This window comes from Seriola dumerili, unplaced genomic scaffold (assembly GCF_002260705.1).
Source record: "Seriola dumerili isolate Sdu_G_001 unplaced genomic scaffold, Sdu_1.0 BDQW01000088.1, whole genome shotgun sequence".
Lineage (NCBI taxonomy): Eukaryota > Metazoa > Chordata > Actinopteri > Carangiformes > Carangidae > Seriola > Seriola dumerili.
Genome location: NW_019174343.1, coordinates 14381666 through 14400690, shown reverse-complemented (window position 1 = coordinate 14400690; position 19025 = coordinate 14381666). Strand labels below are relative to the sequence as shown.

The 19025-nt window shown below is 41.5% G+C and overlaps 2 protein-coding genes across 2 annotated transcripts in view; one reads left to right on the top strand and one right to left on the bottom strand.

The window, feature by feature from the left end:
* LOC111221618 (electroneutral sodium bicarbonate exchanger 1-like) overlaps positions 1 to 9711 on the bottom strand; it is a 31330-nt gene extending 21619 nt beyond the window's left edge. The window contains exon 1 of the mRNA XM_022745072.1: positions 9473 to 9711. Within this exon, the coding sequence (XP_022600793.1) occupies positions 9473 to 9511 (39 nt within the window). The 5' untranslated portion in view covers positions 9512 to 9711. The remainder of the gene's footprint in view (positions 1 to 9472) is intronic.
* A 2265-nt stretch (positions 9712 to 11976) lies between these two features.
* On the top strand, positions 11977 to 17986 carry LOC111221617 (tubulin monoglycylase TTLL3-like). The gene is made up of 12 exons (XM_022745071.1): positions 11977 to 12049; positions 12690 to 12790; positions 12905 to 13073; positions 13460 to 13515; positions 13665 to 13793; positions 13907 to 14021; positions 14256 to 14372; positions 14458 to 14638; positions 15762 to 15910; positions 16333 to 16576; positions 16666 to 17101; positions 17198 to 17986. The coding sequence occupies exons 1-12, from the start codon at positions 11977 to 11979 to the stop codon at positions 17984 to 17986; spliced, it is 2559 nt and encodes an 852-aa protein (XP_022600792.1).
* The last annotated feature ends 1039 nt before the right edge of the window (positions 17987 to 19025 follow it).

The following is a 19025-nucleotide window of genomic DNA, read 5'->3' as shown; positions in this document are numbered from 1 at the left end:
TAATTGCAATTTATCTTCCTGAGGTGCTACTGGAAAGAGCCGCGAGTTTGTATTTAGTGGAGTGGAAACAAAAATGTCTTGGTCTGTCAGAGCAGCATGTAAGAGCAGGCTCCTCATTTATTCTGGTTCAAAACCTTATGAGAAACATAAAACTATATATCTTGGTAATGAAAATGATTGGGCCCTTTATTCAAACTTTTCAGGACATAAGACTACATTTGCACTAAAGTACCCCGTGCATGTGTTTGACTGTGTGTATTACTGTAAGATGTGTGTATGCAGCAAGAGCAAGGAGTGATTTTTCTTAGTTCTCCTGGGGTTTGGCTGACAAAACACCACACACAGTTTATTGACATAAAAAATCCCACTTTTGCATCATGCTGGCTTCTCCCTGCAGTTATGAAATGTGATAAATGGGGATAGTACTGTGTGTGTGCGTGTGTGTGTGTGTATATGTGTGTGTGTGTGTGTGTGTGTGCATTATCTCTGAAATCCCTAAGCTGTTTCTTATCTTCTGTCTCGTTCCTTTAGCCTCTCAGCGCTGTTAAAACCTGAACAGCTAAGCATATTAGCGCACGATTGTGATAAGGAAAGAAAAAACTAATGAACATGCAGTACAGCCAGATAAATGTCTTACCTTATTACCAGCAAAAATTCAAAATCCAACTCTGAAAATCTTTCTGTTATGATTTCATGGCAGTCCTTCTCATATCAGCGCAGACGGCCATTTATGATTCACACAGTGGTTGGAGACAAATTTGGGATCCCAAGACATCCAGTTAATTCACAGGTGTGGGTGGCCTGGCACTGCCTCTCTGCGTCCTTTCACACTCTCTCCAACATATCAGTGCTGTGGGATTTCTTTCTGTTTCCATGGCTGAGCACTTCTTTATCCCAAGACAATTCTGTCCTTTTACAGAAGAAGGCCACTTAATTAGGAAGTCATGCTTGGGCCAAACAATGGCTGTGACTCATGGTTTTATAATTGTGTTTATACAGGGATAAAGTGACAGGCTTGTGACAATGTGTGTTTACATGTAAAATTCTCCTGTCCTTGTCAAAGTGCAATTAAAGCAGCACTTAGTCGAGTGGAGATACTCACTGACTAATAACTGGTATAGCAACATGGTGCTTGTACCGAGCACTGGGCTGCTTCTAGAAGTGAAAATATTAATAATACTGTATAATATACATAACATAACCTCACATTTGTAAACTAAGATGAACAACCATGCAGCCTGGCTTCAAGGGTAAGTCTGGTGATGATCTAGATTTTCTTTATTGTCAACTAATCTCATGAAAAGACAAAAACCAAACCCGAACCTACACCTGACCAACGATGACTTGATCTTACTAACAAGCGCTGTCTCTATTAAAAACACATAAGTCAGCCAAGCTGGTGCAGTGGGTGAATGGAGTGATGTAGCAAAAAAAAAGAAGCTTAACTTATAATTATTAATAGTTTATAAGCTTAACCATTGATGTCCAAAGGCGATATCTCTTTGAGTTCTCATTACAATCCATTAATTCTACATGCGGCAGAATCACTATACTGAATGTCTTTTTTTTCACACATTCTCTTATTAGACCACTTTCTTAGAGAGCTGAGGCTGTATGTTCTATCATTATCAGCTCCACATAGTCCTTTAACCAATTATCCAAACAAATACTACAGTTATGTTTTCTCACTTTCCTTCAGCTGAAAGAAAAGCTACAGCAATCACATGTTGTGTTTACTTTTAATTCCATCCACCATGCTCCCTAAAAGACACACACCTGGACATAGTGGGATCTTTACACTTAATATAGAAAATAACATGTCTTCAACACCACATCAACATGTTCTTACTTTTGGGCACAGAAGATGTGTGAGTGAGGCTCCCTCCCCACAACCGTGCCAACAATAGTCTGATACATTATGACTCAATCCCTTTGGATTGCACGCACACACACGCACGCACGCACGCACACACACACACACACACACAATTTTATCAGTCAGTGCAGCTGTGGTTGGTGAATTAGGGCTTCTAGTGTGTGGGTTTGGGCTCAGGCTGGAGGCAGTCAGCTCCATTAGAACTGCTGCAGCTTTACAAAACATATAGACACACAACAAGACAGAGGGGATGAGAGAGGGAGAGAGAGACTCTAAAAGCTCTTTGTCCCAGAAACGACAGTAGACCATCAGATCATCAATTAGTTTGCATCCATTTGTGCGCACGCACACACACACACACACATACACACACACACACAGAAAAGCAGGGAGATCATTTTCCTGAGATTCATTGAGCAACTATAACCACAGAGTGGGTGAAATTGTGTTTCAGAGAATGGCATAACAGAAAAAAAAAATCTTCTTTCAGGTCGTCTTTAGTGGGCGAGATCAGATTACAATGCTGTTCATCCAAGCCACGATTATGTTCCTGAGTCCCTGCTCTTCATAACACAATATGACTCACAGCCCGTAGTCATCCTGGTCACAGTTCGCTAACGGCGCCTTCTTAATGGTAACTTCATGCAGGTATGTGTTTTTCCAACAGGTTAATGGTTCCCTGTCATTCACAACTCACGTCTCTTGTGTCACATTAAGTGCTTCAGCTAATAAAAAAGCTCCCACGGCACTTAAAGTTTTGTTTGCTCTCTCTCTGTGGGTGAGCACATCTGTGACCCTCAAAGCATGCACATGTGCGTGATTTTCCACTGACAGGGTGGATAATTTGTGCTTTCCTGCCTGACAATATCTCCTGGCAACCGTCACTTGTTCTTCGCTCTTGTCCTCTAGCTTTGAATCGGTCACAGCGCACAGGAGGGTTTATGACTCAAAAATAATTTTCCACACAGATTACTGCTGCCGCACTGTAGAAGCAGTCCACAGCTAGCACCAAAATGGCTGCCTGTCCTTGAGTTTCTGTCCTTTACTATGGCATATCAGTGGTAACCACCCATGGGAAACCACACACTGAAGCTGTCCTGTGGCTGGATATGAAAGAAGCACATGATGGTGCCAAATCAAAAGACTCGAGGGGGCCGACTTATAAATTTAAAAATTAACAACTTACAAACACTTTTTGCTTCAGTAGCACATAACAAATATCTACAGCCCAACAGATTCAGTTTGGCCCTCCAGATTATTCCAGCATGACTCGCTGTGTGTCTAATGACACATTCTCATTTTATTTAGTTTTTGACAATAACGTCGTCTTCCATAAACTAATCCTTCTACTCAGTGCATTTGTGTATTTTTTGAGCCCCTTTCACAGTTTCACATGATGAAAGACTTTAGGCACCCTTGTCTCACATCTCAAAATGCAAAAGACAAAAATAGAGAGATGCTATCACTCGCCTACGTTTGATAACTAAACAAATACACAATGCGTTCGCTGGCAGGGCAGATTGTCCCAGAAAGATGTTAGATTCCCAGGGCAGAACTGAATAGTACAGTCGCACACAGTGTCCTACTTATGATGCTGATAAACCTCCCTTTGATGCAGAAAATGAAGGAAAAGAAATAATCATACATCAGACTGTTGCTTTATGACTTCAAAACTTTTTTCCCCAGCATTTAAAGCTTAATTTCCCTCCCTTCCTGTGCTGAGTTCATGGCTTTGATGCCCAGGAAATGCAAGACTCGCCCTCAAAATTTCTTGGAGATAAAACTAGTTTTTTTGGCAACAACCTCAAGCAAAATCAGGAGATATTATATCAAAGTGCGTTACAGTGAAAAAATTTGAACTGGTTGTCGTCATGAACTAATAGAGCAGCAATGATTTGCATCCCAGTCTCCCGACTGAGCGGGGCAATCAATGTGCTGTGCCAGAATGCCCTAAACCTCCATCAGGACTGTAAGTGGAGCCGGCCCCAGAGGACTGAGGCCTGGTGGTTACTGTGAAGAGGCTTGAAATCCAGAGGGACAGCTGACCAGACGCATCACAGACATTGACCACTCTGGCAGAAATGATACTTGTGTGAGCAAGTTGTTGTTATTATGAGAGCAAGTTTATCAGGGGGGGATTTTCACTCTGATAATACAATAACTACATCGCCAGTGAGATTAACAGCTATGTAAAACAATCAATTGTAGATTCATAAAAGTGCAGCCATGAATCAGCAGCGCAGCGTGGGCTTTCCAGTCTTTGGATATATCTGACACTACTGAATCCATCTAACAAAACACCTGTTGGACATTTCTCTTGAGACAGCTTCTGCTACTCCTCTTGATGGTATTTGCCTGCAGTCTCCTGTTTTACCTGCCCACACCACCACCCCCACCTCTCCTCCTCTGTATATGAAGACCCCTCTCTCTTCCCCTCCCCTCCCCTCAGAGAAGCACCCTGAAATGACAGCAGGGACACAGATCCTGACTCAGACAACTGGGCCTGTCACTTACAGACTGGGCTTTGTGTCTGAGAGCCAGCGTTGGCACTCGCTGCCACAGCCGCAGGCTAATGCTGCCCCTTCATAGCGTTGCACCATCGCTAATCTGCCACAGAAACACATGTGACAGCGCTTCACTCAGGGGAGGGGTGGATGTGAATGTTTGAAAAGGAAGAGGTAATGGAGAAAGAGTGAGACAGGAAAGGAGAGATCTGGAGGACATAGGATGAGAGGGGCGGCTGTTTTGACTGCCTCAGCCCACGGATAGCATGAGTCATACACACCTTATTCAATATCACAGATACAATCCTGCCTCCCCACAGCCCTCGCTCTCTAATTGTTTTCTTTCTAGAAAGATTCATGCGGCTGGTTTTGTGGGTAAAACATGGTAACATACAGTGTAATTAAAATTCTGAGACAATAAGCATTTAGAGAGGATTGTGAATCTAAAACAAACACTAAAGATGCTACACTCCTAAATGTGTGTGTTTAGATGATTCCCAGTCATTGTGTCAATGGATCTGGAGCTGCTGTTGCTTGAGGACTTTTTTCCACTCATTCATTCTACTGACTGTAAAGTGGCGGCTCTGTGCATGCTGCAGTACCGTAACAGTTTTCAAACATGTGAGTGATGTATTGTGCACTTTAAAATATTAAATTTAAAGTTTTGAGACACTTTTCACAGGCAAAGAACTCAGAATTATTAAATTTCACTTCCTTTGCTGATTTGTGCAAGACTACAGTGTTTCTCTTTAAAATACACATGGACTCGTCCGATAGCTTGACTGTGGATTGTGCTCTCTAAATGGACTCTGTGCCACCAAACTGATTAAAGTGAAAGCTTGGGAGGGATGCCAAATAGCTGCTGTAAAAGGACTGAAAAGGGGAACTGTGACAATCTTGTATTGGGAGGACTAAAAGCTTGACAAATTTATGATGCATAGTGCCATAAATTATTACTAAGCTGGAACTAGACTCACAGTCTTACAGTATCAGGGAAAATACTAACACCATCAAAAGCTGTCATGTCTCAGATGTACAACAATATATATATTTTCTGAACTTACTGATCACATTCTTGAAAAAACATAATGACCCTCACATCGTTACGTTTGTGCCAACTGAATATATGTAGTTCTTCACACTGGTTTAGTTTGGCTCAGTTACAGGACAGTCAGTGTATGTATGTCAGTGCACTGTAGTGTGGCATGTGACTGAGTCTGTGCTTGCATTTGTTGGGCTTGTTGATTTCCAAGCATCTGTAAGCTCATAAATATGAAGAGAATCTGTGGTATAAGTGAGGAATGAGGTCTTGTATCTATACAGTACTTCTCTGAGGTCCAAGTATCAATCCAAAGTGTTATATTGACTGTCACCTTGGCAGTTTAAGAGGAGCAGTATAGCACTAGATGTATTTAATCATGAACATTATTTCTCTTGAGTTTTGTTTTTGGCTGGACTGCAACAGCAAGGCCAGCCCTATAATCGTGAATGTCCATGACTGACTGACTGACTGACTGAGTGATCATATTTCCACCATCGGTCAGCTGAATGTCATTTGACTGAGTTGTAGTTTCCCTACTGGCTATTGCGCTTTGAAAATGATTCGGTGTAAACAGTTTCTATTAGCCGGACGTTTACAGCCTGCAGTGTTGCCAATTTAGCACATCTGTCACTAGATTTAGAGACTTTACTTCAAACCTATTATATTGCTGGACAATGTATGGCTGTCAACTGTGGGCTTACAGATACACCTCTTGTTACGGGCGGTCACCTTGACACCCTGGTTTCCCAGCTGCTCGGAAGCTGCAGGTAAGTAGAGTAGCGCTTCCAAATCACTGAGCCTTGCCTCCATCATCGCAAATAAACTACTTTCATTACATGTACCATTATTACTAGAGAGGCAGGGGAATAAGTAAACATAAGACACAGCGAGCAGAGAGAGCAGGAGAGTGGGAGGGAGAGAGAGAACTCATCTGTAACTGCTGAAGAAACTAGGAGATCTGAAAACAACAGAAACACCAGCAACCGGAAATGAGACAACATGCTTACTGCAGCACAGCATTAAAAGTCCTGTTAAGAAATAAAAGTTTTTTCTGTCCACGGAAATGCTACAGCTTTTAATTTGAAACTTTCCAGTAAGTGTTGCAGTAAGTTTAATATGGCAAATGGGAGCAACTGAAAACCACACTTCATACTAAAATACCTGGATGAATCAATAATACATATCAGACGCAGGGAATTAGAAATAAAGACCAGCATCTAATACAAGCCTGCCTCAAATAAAGGCCCATTACCTTCTGTAGTTGAGGTAAATAAAGGCCCCTGTCACTTTTTGAGGAAATACAGTAGTTGAAAACTATTGTTGATGCCAGAAGGGGGGCATGCACTGTGTGAGAGAAAAAATGAGATAGATATTCTGTCACTTCTTACTTTCTTTCTGAGTGATCATTTGAAAAGTAAATATAGCCAAAAACAGAGCACAGTTTTTGTCTTCAACTTTTGTGTTTGGTGATTTTGTCAAACAATGTCACAGTTATAAAATCAGGATTTTAGCAGTGCATCGCAGCAGCTTGGAAATGTCTTGGAAGTTAACATGTAGTCTCAATGATTTACATTTCAGTTATTATTTCAAAGTTGTTCTGTTGTCTTACAACAGAAACAGAAAAATATGTAAATGAGAACAACTTCATTGAGAATTTGGCTGTATTAATATTCTTTATGTGTGAGCACAGAGAGTAGGAGAGAAGCATAAAGCACAAAGGGAAGGGCTGAAACGAGCTGACACTAAGCAGATTGCAAACAGGACGCTGTGATGTCAGTTGTTTACAGCGGTTCCATGACAGCTTTCAACTACATTGTCAATCACATTGACTATACGCAGCCCAATCACATATTAGGTTTTGACCTAGCCCTGTTCATAATTAGATTTGCTACTCTTTGACTGCACACTGTTCTCATCACTTACCTTTTAATTTACTTGTAAAAGATTGCTAATGTGTTTCCTTTCACCTCCACACTATGTTCACACACCTTCACTTTGAAATGCTCATGTAACCCCAATTTGTGTACTTCTGGCCACTAAGCAGCTCTAGGTCTTAACTCAGGGGCACCCAGAGGTGAAAACTAATTACAATAGCCTATCTACTTAACAACTGAAGTTCAGTTTAAAGTATAAGTACTCCATGAATAAGCCTTTTGGAAATGGAAAATGGAAATATTGTACTTTTACCACTACATTTACAATATTGTATGATAAAGATAAATACAGAGCATGTAATAAACCCCCCAAAAAAATGTGAGTGTATGCTTATCAGTATATTATGAGGTAGAGCTGAAACAACCAACAGAAGAGTAATCAGCAAATATGTTGATTATCATTTACCATTTATAACAAAAATGTCAAATACACTCTGGTTCCAGCTCCTTAGTTGTGAGGATTTGTGTTTTTTCTTCATTCTTTGGGTTTTGGACGTGGCAATTTGAAGACATTACCTTTAGCTTTAGCTTTAGGAATTTGTATTTGAATTTCTGACACTTTAAAGATTGAACACAATATAAATATATATAAAATAAAAATAGAAATTGCTTATTTAAGCTTAGGAACACTTGGCTCACTAACGGCATTAATGCTGCAAAGTGCAACATACAAAACAACACATCAATAATTTAGCACGGTGGATAGGCATCCTTCTGCATGAGTACTGCTGCTACATTACACTGCCAATATTTCCCAAACTTTTAAAGTAAAATATTGAATGTAGAACCTTTTCTTCTGGGCTAATTGTGTATTTTTATATTTTCATATTGTTGTTTATACTCAATCAAAGGATCTGAAAACCTCTCCCACTGCTTGGGACACTTCAACAGTGCCTTAGCAAACATTTCAACAGATTTCAGGTGGGGAGAAAGGAAAAGATACCGGTGCATGCTGATTGACCAGACTGCCACAGATATGGAGGAGAGACAAACTTACAGGTTGTCTTTAGTGACAGTAAGCTGGTAATGTTTGAAGAGTGAGGCTCCTTGGCAATTTTCCCTCCCTGTCTGAAAGCTGTCTAATCATATCAGAGACTTTCCAGCTCCACCTCTGGCACTTCTCCATCTGTCTCCTGCCCTCAGACAGGATGTTATTATAACTCACCATGATGACATAGCCATGTTAGGGTAGGCTAAATTAAGTCCTTTAAGCTATGATACTGCATGCCTTGGTAGTGCATACCAGCTTGAATAAACATCCCTGAGCGTGTTTCAATGGTCCATTTGTCCTTACTGGTTCCTTGGTTACCCCTGCCTCATCAGCTAACCGAGGGTTTTATAATGGATCACACATCAACAGGACATAAGGATCAAAACCGTTTCCTCCGTCACACTGTCCTCCCCCCTGCTGCTAGGATTGGCTAATAAAGAACATGTATGGACACCCAGCGCTGTATGGTGCACAGTGTAAGGATGGCGTCAAGGTCATTTGAGGGTAACTGGGAAAATAACACGCGAGAGTGAGCTGAAAATCCCACACACCGTCCCATTCTTGTTGTTCCACACACACACACGCACACACGCACACACACACGCGCGACTTCAGGAGGAGCCGTTGACATTTTAATGAGCGCTGTGTTTTAAAATGTGTCTGAATCTGATCAGTAATAATCTGCGGCACTCCTACAATAATCCATGTGTGCTTGCCATGTGTGATCAGTCTAAAAAGAAGTAAGATCTGTCAGTGCATTGCGATGTGATCCGCTCCCAGGAATCACTGCACGTGTTTGCACCTCAGAATAACAATATCAACAACATCCTCCGCACACGTAGCATACAGCAGCATCCTGCAGGGATGCAGAGATAACGTTTACTGAGTCTTCTCAGACGTAAAATATGCGAGAAAAAAAAAAAACCCTGATAATTTTAAAACACTGCAGCAGGTGATCGTTCCTGTCATCAAATAGTTCCTTAAACATGCCACAGTCCATTATTCCAGCAGCAAATTGTGAGTTAGAGCAGAGAATTTCTAACAGTTGTTGGAGCTTGTGTTCAGCCTGCTCTGTGCCGCTCCACCGTGTCAAAGCAACGCGCCATGTATTAAAGGACACTTTACCTGGTAGCTCAGTATGCTCTCGGAGTCGTTGACGGGCATGCTCGTGGCCTTTGGGTGCACCTGCTCAGTCTTCACGGAGTGTAAAGGTGAGACTTTTCGGTCTGATCAGGCTCTCTGCGCTGTCTGAGGACGTGTTTTGTTTTTTTTGAAGGAGCAGTCACGAGCTGGCGACAGCAGCTACTTCTGTTTCTGCAGACATGTTGAGGGGAAACATCTCTTCCAGATGAGGAAAACGGTGAAAAGCATAATTTTGCCCCCCTATGTTATGATGATTTCCCGGCCGCGCTTCCAGCTCCCCTCCCTCCCTCCCTCCCTGTCCTGGCTGTGGGAGCAGGATGCAGAGAGCATCACTGCAGCGTCAGCCAATCAGAGCGCAGAGGCACACAACGGGCTGCGACGCACTGCTGCTTTCCAACACAATAAAGCCAAAACCGTCATAAGCTTATAGAGCTATGTTTTACTTCACGCTATACAATGTTCAGTTTGGTAGCTTGTGACGTTCAGCTGCTGGACTGAGACCACTGTGCACACCAAAGGCTTCAGTTCCCTCGTTCTTATACATTTACTGGCACACAGCACAGTTACACTCTGCATCATCCAGCTATTAAAATCAATAAAACAATTAAATACAAGCAGACAAACTGTTTATTCATAATTAGGCTGATTTAGGATACTTACTTATTTTTAAAAAGTCCACTGGTAGAAAAAATATTTAGGTAAGCAATGTTGGGGAGCAGTGGACTATATAGTTAAACTAGTTGTCTTACCTACATGTTGCAGTAGCTTTCCGGTAGTTCAACTACATTCATATGAGCATATGTAGTTAAATTACTTTTTTTGTTTACCTAACTACTGAAACTAAGGGTGCTGCTCAGTGGTCACATCAACGTTATCATGGATAAACCTCCCGAATTTCAGCCTGAGGAAGAATCACCATGGCCATACTTGAGCAGTTATTGTTTACAAAAGCAAAGCTGATGTTCCTTTTTACTTTCCCATGAATAAAGGGCTATTTTATTATTTTGTTTATGTTATTACCTGTGAACAAGTAGGATTTTTTTTGCAATAAACTCAATTGAGCAGCAGTTTTTGCTGGCTCTGACTTTTTCGTATTATATTTTCTTATAATTTTGTGTCACATGTATGCGAATTTTGATCCTTTTTTGTACGTTTTCTAAGTAGCTTTAGTTAACCAAACTATATTTCTCCCTATGCTAACCTTGCTGTAGTTCAACTTCTTCCAATGTGAAGTAATTAGAAGCTTGCAAAGTTATGCTTTTGAAGTAGCTTCCCCGTCACTGTAGGCTAAATCCTTTACATGAGTAAAGGACAGTAGCAATTCAAAAATACTCCATTATAAGTTACAGTCCTCATCCATAAAAATTTAACCTGAATAAAAGTAGAAGCAGCAAAATATGTGTAAAGTATCAAGCATAAAAATACTAATTGTGCAGAATGTCCCCTTCATTCAGGTTTACATTATTAAATCATTATCATTGAGGCATTAGCATGTAGATGACTAGCACAAATTTGAACTACTTTATATAGTCTATTATAATAAGCTATAATAATGTATTCTGTTTTATTATATGATGCTATGTTGTATTAGAAAAATGTAGTAACTACCAACTACAGCTATTAAATACATGCACCAGAGAGAAAGTAAGCCTACAATATGTTCCTTTGTAATTCAGTGGAGTAGATACAGTATGTATCAAATAGGATACAATGGAAATATAATTTACCCTATTCAAACAAGACATGAAAGGGTTCCTCAGCAGTCAAACATGAATGCTAAAGTGAGCAGTGAGCACATGAGATGAAAGGGAAAACAAGAAGAGACATGATGGATCTAATTGATCTTGTTACACACTAAAACATAGGCCTACTAGAAAGTCTTGGATGCCATCTTGTGGGAAGCTAAAGCATTGCACCAAGTATACATTATAATCCATACACAAAGCATACAGCTCATGTGCTCATGTCTGACATAGTGACAATGAGTTTAGCCTATTATTTGAGATCCAGGACTGGCAGTTTTGCTTTAACCACTGCAGATGGTCGCCTGTATTCATAAGCAAGTAAACAAAATATGAATTACACTTAGGTCCGTAGTGCCTTCCTCCACATTAGCCTCATCATGAACCCTTTGGAATAGAACAAGTATGAGACTGTCCCCCTGCCACACTAACAAACACTTGACTGGATTTTGCTGCAACAGATTGACCCTCCGCAGCCGCTTGGTCCCCACGGTTCACCGATCTTAGATAGCGGATATCAGATATGTCTTCGTGTCGTGTCTCGGCAGGTTTAATTGTTCTTGTGCACGTCACCTACACGTGTAAACTACACCGCAACTGATAGCTTCAGATTGAGTGACCCACTTTCTTCGACGCATGGTTAAAGGTGGTAGTTTTTTGTTTTTTTTTCATCGAGCTGCATGTGGCGTCCTGTTTCTTCCCTGGGCACGGTTGTTATGGCAACTATAAACATTATGTGGGAGCATGCATGGTTGTTATGGGAACTGTCTGCGGGAGCATGAAGGAAGCAGGACCGGGGGAGTCCATGGACAGAGTGGTAGGGTCACTGGGGAAGTGACAACAATAGGTTTGTATATTAATATTCAATGTAAACTCTGAGCTGTTTGTGATGGAAATGCATTTTAGAAATGGTTTGTTATGCCTAATCGCTCGGTCATCCACGGTCGTGACAACTTGAATAATCATAGTAGCTACATGCTTTTATTTTTGCGCATATAGGCTATGTGCTCCGTCTGCATGTGTGTGTGTATGTGTGTGAGCATGATCATGTCAGTGAAAAGGTTTGACAGCCTCAGTCAGCTCTGTCCAGATTTAGATGCCTGCTTGACCCGATTTAGATCCTTCTTCATAAGCCACAGAGACAACCCATTTATAATAATGGCTCTCTCTCTGTTTATTGCTAATGTCCTAATATTACCTAATATTATATTATGATCACAATGAAGACATTTTTAGAATTATATGATGGCGTGAAAATAATTGCTAATAATAACATATCTGTTCCAGGGAAGTGAATGCATTACACTGATCATCAGAGAGGAGAACTTGAACAAGTAAAATGCAGCAAATGCCAGGTAAGAGCAGATTAACATCTGTATATACATGTATATACACATTAATCTGAAGCTATATATATACAAACATTTTCAGACACATTCTCTTTTTTTTTTTCTTAGTCTTACAAGAGGGGAGGATACGCCGCATTTTGCCCAGCCTGCCTGCGATCAAACCAGACAGGTTGAAAACAGCTAAAGCATTGGTGGAGAAAGCAGTCAAGGTGATTATATGTACAAACCAGATGTCACTGTACCAACTCTGTATATTTATCCTCCATCCTCTTTGGAGTAAATCTACGCATCTCTTATACATTTCCTTTTCCACTCATTCTCAGTTGAGGAAAGTGTTTTCAGTGCAAGGGCCCTATCCTGTGATCCGTGCTGCCTTATGGGCCAGAGGGTGGGTGGAACGTCGTTTGCCCCCTCCGGTCCAGAGAGCACCTCATTGCCATGGTGATGAGGAGGAGGATGGGGATGATGGCCTTGTCAGTGCTGATGTTACTGGTGAGACAAGGAGTTTACAGACAGACAGACAGAAATACTGGAACAATGATGTGTGTGTGTGTGTGTGTGTGTGTGTGTGTGTGTGTGTGTGTGTGTGTGTGTGTGTGTGGTTTAAGGTTTTGCACACATAGAACTAGCAAAATATAACACAAGTCAATCATCTATATTATATTTATTTGTCCAACCAATGACTTAGATTTAGTCCAAAAGAAAGATGAGTAATAGTCTTGTGTAGCTGTCAAAGCTAAAAGTGGAGTGGAGTGGATGTATATGTAACTGGAGCACTAGACCCCTTCACCTGATGAATGATACATTATGTACCACATGACAGGCCTATAACACAGACCCCTGCCCTTTACACACACACTTTACTTATCTGTTTTCAGAGAGAGTGGATGAAGGCGAGAAAGAGGAGAACCACGATGACATGTATGACCTCATGGTAAGATAACGTTCAAGTGAACCAAACAACTTGTCACTGACATCTTGCACAGTCTGAAAGCAATTGAATGTGTGTGTCTTTAATTCCATGATGCTGTACTTTCAGGCTCAGTCGGCTCACTAACTTAACGTTGCCTTAACTTATTCTAGTCCCGCCTGGTTCGAAACGAAACAGCATATTTCTACTGGACGACACGACGGGATTGCATCGACTGTCGCTCCTTACGGAATGACCAAATGACCAATCACTATGCAAATGCTGGAACTTTTACCACCAAGGTCTCACATCTAAAGAGTTGCTAATGATTGACTGGCAAAAATGCAAGATGCTCAACTTTGGCCAACTTGTTCTCCCTGCCTGCTCCTACGTATACAATTCTGTTTTCTTTCAGGTGGGGCTCTGTGTGAACCTGCGTAACCTTCAGTGGTTTGATACAGCAGATCCTGATACCTTCTTCCCACGATGCTACAGGCTTGGGGCAGAGGACGAGAAGCATGCATTCATAGGTCTGCCGTATGGCTCCATTGACACATAGTCAAAAATCCTTTCTATCATAGATGCAATAATGTGTCTAAGTTTGAATGGAATATGGAAAAAATCACACTTGGATAAGAGAGGAATGAAATAGCAAGTGTAAATGGAAGTTTTAAATTGACTTGTCACTCTTCATGTTATATTAACATCTTAACCAAACCTGTATGTCCTCTCTGTCTATGGCTCTGTTTGCTGTGAAAACCTAGAGGACTTCAGGAGGACAGCTTGCACCAGCCTGCTGCAGCATGTGGTCGAGACAAGTAGATGGGGGAGAGAGGGAGCAGTGGTCCGAGAACAAAAAGCCAAAAACAGCATCTCTGAAAGTAAAGGAAATAAAATTGCGCGATATGTCATGATATGAAGTGCAGGACAATGATGACGTAAAAAAAATCTTCCTTCTTTCTGCAGATTTGGATCATGTGGGGCATCGGTTTGTTGGTCCAGAAATGATCAACACAGCTTTATACGTGTGTCAAAAGTTTCTCAGTGTTTTAGAGCATGGTGACATTGATGTAACCGTGGAAACGCCCCCTGCTGTGGAGGAACAGCAGTGGGCAGAGTTTCTGCAAGACTACTACATGGTTGTGCAGTGAGTATGTTTTCCAGCAGCTTCTAGAATGATCCTTCTTAGGTCAGACTAAATTTATCTGCTGCACTGACAGTCCGACTCAGCCCATCAACTTCATATAGGTCATTAGAAAGACTCACCCTTAAACATGTTTTCAAAAAAATCTACTGAGTTATTACCTATTAGTTGAGGTTCTGAAGAGTGTCAAAAGCATTACACATACAGCATACGTACAGAATATACTGTATGTGTATGTTTTTAAACTAGAGTTCATGTGAGACCTCAGGTCGGAGTTAAATACAGAGTCAGAGTTGAGCTTAGTTTAAATAGTGGGGCCACTGGAATGATACAGCATGTTCCAGGTCCATACTACTGTATAAAGAAACACATAGAAAATACATGATACTGCTAATATTTATAGTTCAGTATTTTGGCAGTTGGTATACAAGTAATGTATGTGGCCTACAGTGCCATTTTGGAAAAAAAAAAACACTGAGCTACATCTTCAGAACGCTGCTGCCTATTTTAGATTAAAATCTTTGCAAATAGTAAGATGACTTTCCTTTTTTGTTTTCTGAACTGTTGATGAAACTGTTGCCCCACAGCTCCCTCCATGTCTTTTGTGCATTGCAATGAACAGTAACGTCCATTAATTAATATTCACTGCTTGCTGCTGTTTATTTTTCAGCAGTTTTATGCAAAGGTACTGAACCGATTTGCACCAAACTTGGTGGAGGGATGGGACATGGGCCAGGGGCCAGGGGCCATTCAATTTTAGGGCAGATATGAATCATTTACTATGAATTCTGGTCTGGTTCATGTTGTTCGACAATGGCATCAGAGGTCTTCACCCTCAGAGTGCCCTTCTAGTTGAATCTGTGATTTTTCTGTATGTAACATACAGTATGCAACTAGTGAACAGTTACTGTCTGTAAAGATGCAACAAACGTAGGTAGGTTTCAGAACAGAACTTTCCAAATGAAGTGATATTAATAGATTCATAATAATCTGGACACATGAGGTCTTTGAGAGGGTGGATAGCCAGCACAATTACTGTCTGGAGTAAAACATAATAAAATGAGTTGATTAATCTGTAAATGAATGAAAGGTCAATCTAAAATTCTAATAAATTGTTTGTATGTAGTGAAGGTGCATTGATCAGGGGTAGCAGTGTGTTTGTGGAGTGCTGCCAAGCCATGTTAACCAAACTGCAGGAGGCTTGCCCTCAGCTGGACACAGATGGACTGAATAACATCTGGATCATCAAACCGGGTGCCAAGTCGAGAGGACGAGGTGAGACTTTCTTTCTCAGCAACATAACAGCTACCTGGTAATGTAATAAATGAATCTTATACTTCTGCTCCGTTAAGGCTGCACAATATTGGAATATTGAAAAAAAAAATCTTTCTTTTTTTGTTCTGAATATTATGGACATAGTGTGACCTGTGACATGTAGATGTTGTTATTGCTTCTGTTTTCTACATTTGATTGGAACAAAGGAAATATTAATGTGATTCCCTTAGTGTGTGATGAACGAATGTTGGCCTGCAATTCTACACAAAACCAAAATACTGGTACTTTGATTTGAGGGCCTTGTAAAACACCGTGTTTGCAGCCACTGAAACTGTTGTTGTCAGTAACATAGTTTTGATGTGTTTCAGTCAGATTTTGGTGCCTTTTTTCTTTTCCATGTCACGCCAACCGCCACCATGCAGGTATTATGTGTATGAATCACCTGGACGAGATCTTGGCACTCGTGGACACAGACAGAGCCATGACTAAGGAGAGTAAGTGGGTGGTTCAGAAATACCTGGAACGTCCTCTGTTGATCCATGGCACCAAGTTTGACCTCCGTCAGTGGTTCCTTGTCACTGACTGGAACCCTCTGACTGTGTGGTTCTACAGAGAGTGCTACCTGCGGTTCTCCACTCAGCCCTACTCAACAAAAACTCTGGACAGGTCAGACAGATTTTATTCGTGTGCTCTGGCTAAATGTACCTATTTTACTCAAACCACACTTTACACTTACCTTCATATCCTTTACTCAGCTCAGTCCACCTGTGCAACAACTCCATCCAGAAGCACTTCCAGCCATCTCACGACCGTCATCCAGGCCTACCTCAGGACAATATGTGGTCCTGCTCTGAGTTTAGGGCTTTTCTGCAGCAGCAAGGCTGTGGAGCAAAATGGGAGTCAGTGGTGGTACCTGGCATGCAGCAAGCAGTGGTCCGCGCCCTGCAAACAGCCCAGGACATAATCGAGCCCCGCAAGGCAAGCTTTGAGCTCTACGGAGCAGACTTTATGCTGGGCAGAGATCTGAGGCCTTGGCTGCTAGAGATCAATGCCAGTCCGACTATGTCCTGTTCCACTGCTGTGACTGCCCGCCTCTGCCCTGCTGTGCAGCTGGACACACTGAGGGTTGTGCTGGACTGGCGGACTGATTCCAGTGCTTACACAGGAGGTTTCCAGCTAATCTACAAACAGGTGGGAATGCTCTGTATCTTGAGGTTTGGGATTCCAATGAATAATAGATGCTATACTAAATGCATTCATTTGTTTTTTACTTTATCAACCTCCCAGGCTGCAGTTGAAATTCCTCAGTATGTGGGTGTCAACCTGCTGGTGGAGGGAGCCCCCGTGAGGCGACCCAGACCTCTCCTTCAGAGGCAAACTGCTATTTCTTATGCACCTCTCACCACCCAGTTCGCCTCAGACCACACATCTTCAGAGGGGGTTGAAACAACACATAAACCATCAGGTCAGAAGCCGCATGCTGTTGCTGCTTTTCGCCATTCGGGCAAGGAGAACCGAGCTGTTGGAGAGAAAACGACGCAGCTGACATCATCATCTCCAAAGAGGGGGTGTGAAGGGAGAACAGACATTCAAAATACCCAGAATACCTCCTGTGTTCGCAGGTCCTGCCGCAGTCTTCTGTCTGAACAGCCTTTGGTGGTACACACTGAACCTCAGCGGAAAGCACGATGTTTGGGTTGGAGTCTTGGTGCCAACGGGGCAACTCTAGTCCCACGCAGTCTTTCCTTTTCCCTCAGCCCCCCTCACAGCGTGCCACATTGTAAAACTCAGCCCAGTCCAGGCCTTGGATCCCACATCCCCAGATCCTTCCTTCCCCAGACGGGTTTTGAGCCCCAGCACAGGACTTCTACCCGGGTCTTTCCTTCACTCCAGGGTCCCCTCCCTACCTTGGAGATCTTAAGCTTGCGACCAAACATTGTGGCTGGAACGGTTGCCTGTCGTAATCCAGCTTTATCCTCTCACCCGAGCCTCTACAAGCATCACGTATTCCTCCGTTCTCATAGGCGAAGCGTGGCCAAATATAAAGGAGAGTGCACAGGGGAACATAAACACTAATGGTGTTGAGTGTTAAGGTGGAAAGCAAATAGCAGGGAGTGGTGAAGAGGATTTCTCAGCAACAACATTAACATTATTAATTTATATTTTAATGGAATGGAATGAACAATGTATTACCCCATCAGATCAGGGGTTAACCATTATTGTGATGCATAAGATTTTGTTTGTAGAAACTAGAATATAATCATGTAGGATTACCAAGTGAGATATTTTCAAATCTTACACATGGGAGCTTTAAAGATTAAATATCATGGTAAATATGTGTAAATTGTTACACAGACAATAATTTTTAATGGTAGATTTGAATAATGTCTTATTTTGGATGATTGCTGGTTGAAATCTAAATTATGAATACTGTAAACATTTAATGTTGTGTTGAAGCTCATTTGTATTAAACCAGACAAAAACAAGCCAACTTTTGAGAACAAATAATTTGCTCTAAATTAATGTTGCTGACAAGGATGTGGGTATTGTAAATCCCCAGCAGGTGGCAATAAAGGTTCAATGATCTAATGGTATGTTTATGTCAAAGCCTTGACTGGGAGAGGGAATAACAGGATGGTACAGATTAGCATAGCCCTTGAATAGAAGTTGGTTGAGCAACAGTTGTTTATTTTGACATTTACGCCTTTTAATATAATGTGCAAATATCTTGTAGTTTTACAAATGGGTGCTGCGACAGAGCTTCAGTAGTGTCAGTGCTCGTCAACTCATCAACATAGCTTTCCTGAATGATTAAGGCACCAATACAAATCGAATTATCACATATTTGACCAAATGGATTTCATTTGTTGCTAAAAATTCTTAAACAACTGAATTACTATGGGCGCTTGTCTGAAGTACGTGGCTAAAATAATAAACTACTGAAAGTGACACATTAGAAAGATAATTTTTTTGGTGGAATTTTTGCCCTTAATTGGACAGATTGACAGAAATAGAAACAGACAGGAAACAATGTGGGAGGGAGAGATGGGTATGACGTGCAACAAAGGTCAAAGCAGAGATGTTGTGGTTACATGTTATGCATGTTAAACGCTTG

What these genes read in the sequence shown, in the direction of transcription:
- LOC111221617 (XM_022745071.1), top strand. Translation starts at nt 11,977, where the DNA reads ATGCATGGTTGTTATGGGAACTGTCTGCGGGAGCATGAAGGAAGCAGG. An exon ending in TGTCAGTGCTGATGTTACTG is followed by an intron (nt 13,074 to 13,459) that starts GTGAGACAAGGA and finishes ATCTGTTTTCAG; the next exon opens with AGAGAGTGGATGAAGGCGAG. An exon ending in TCCAGCTAATCTACAAACAG is followed by an intron (nt 17,102 to 17,197) that starts GTGGGAATGCTC and finishes TCAACCTCCCAG; the next exon opens with GCTGCAGTTGAAATTCCTCA.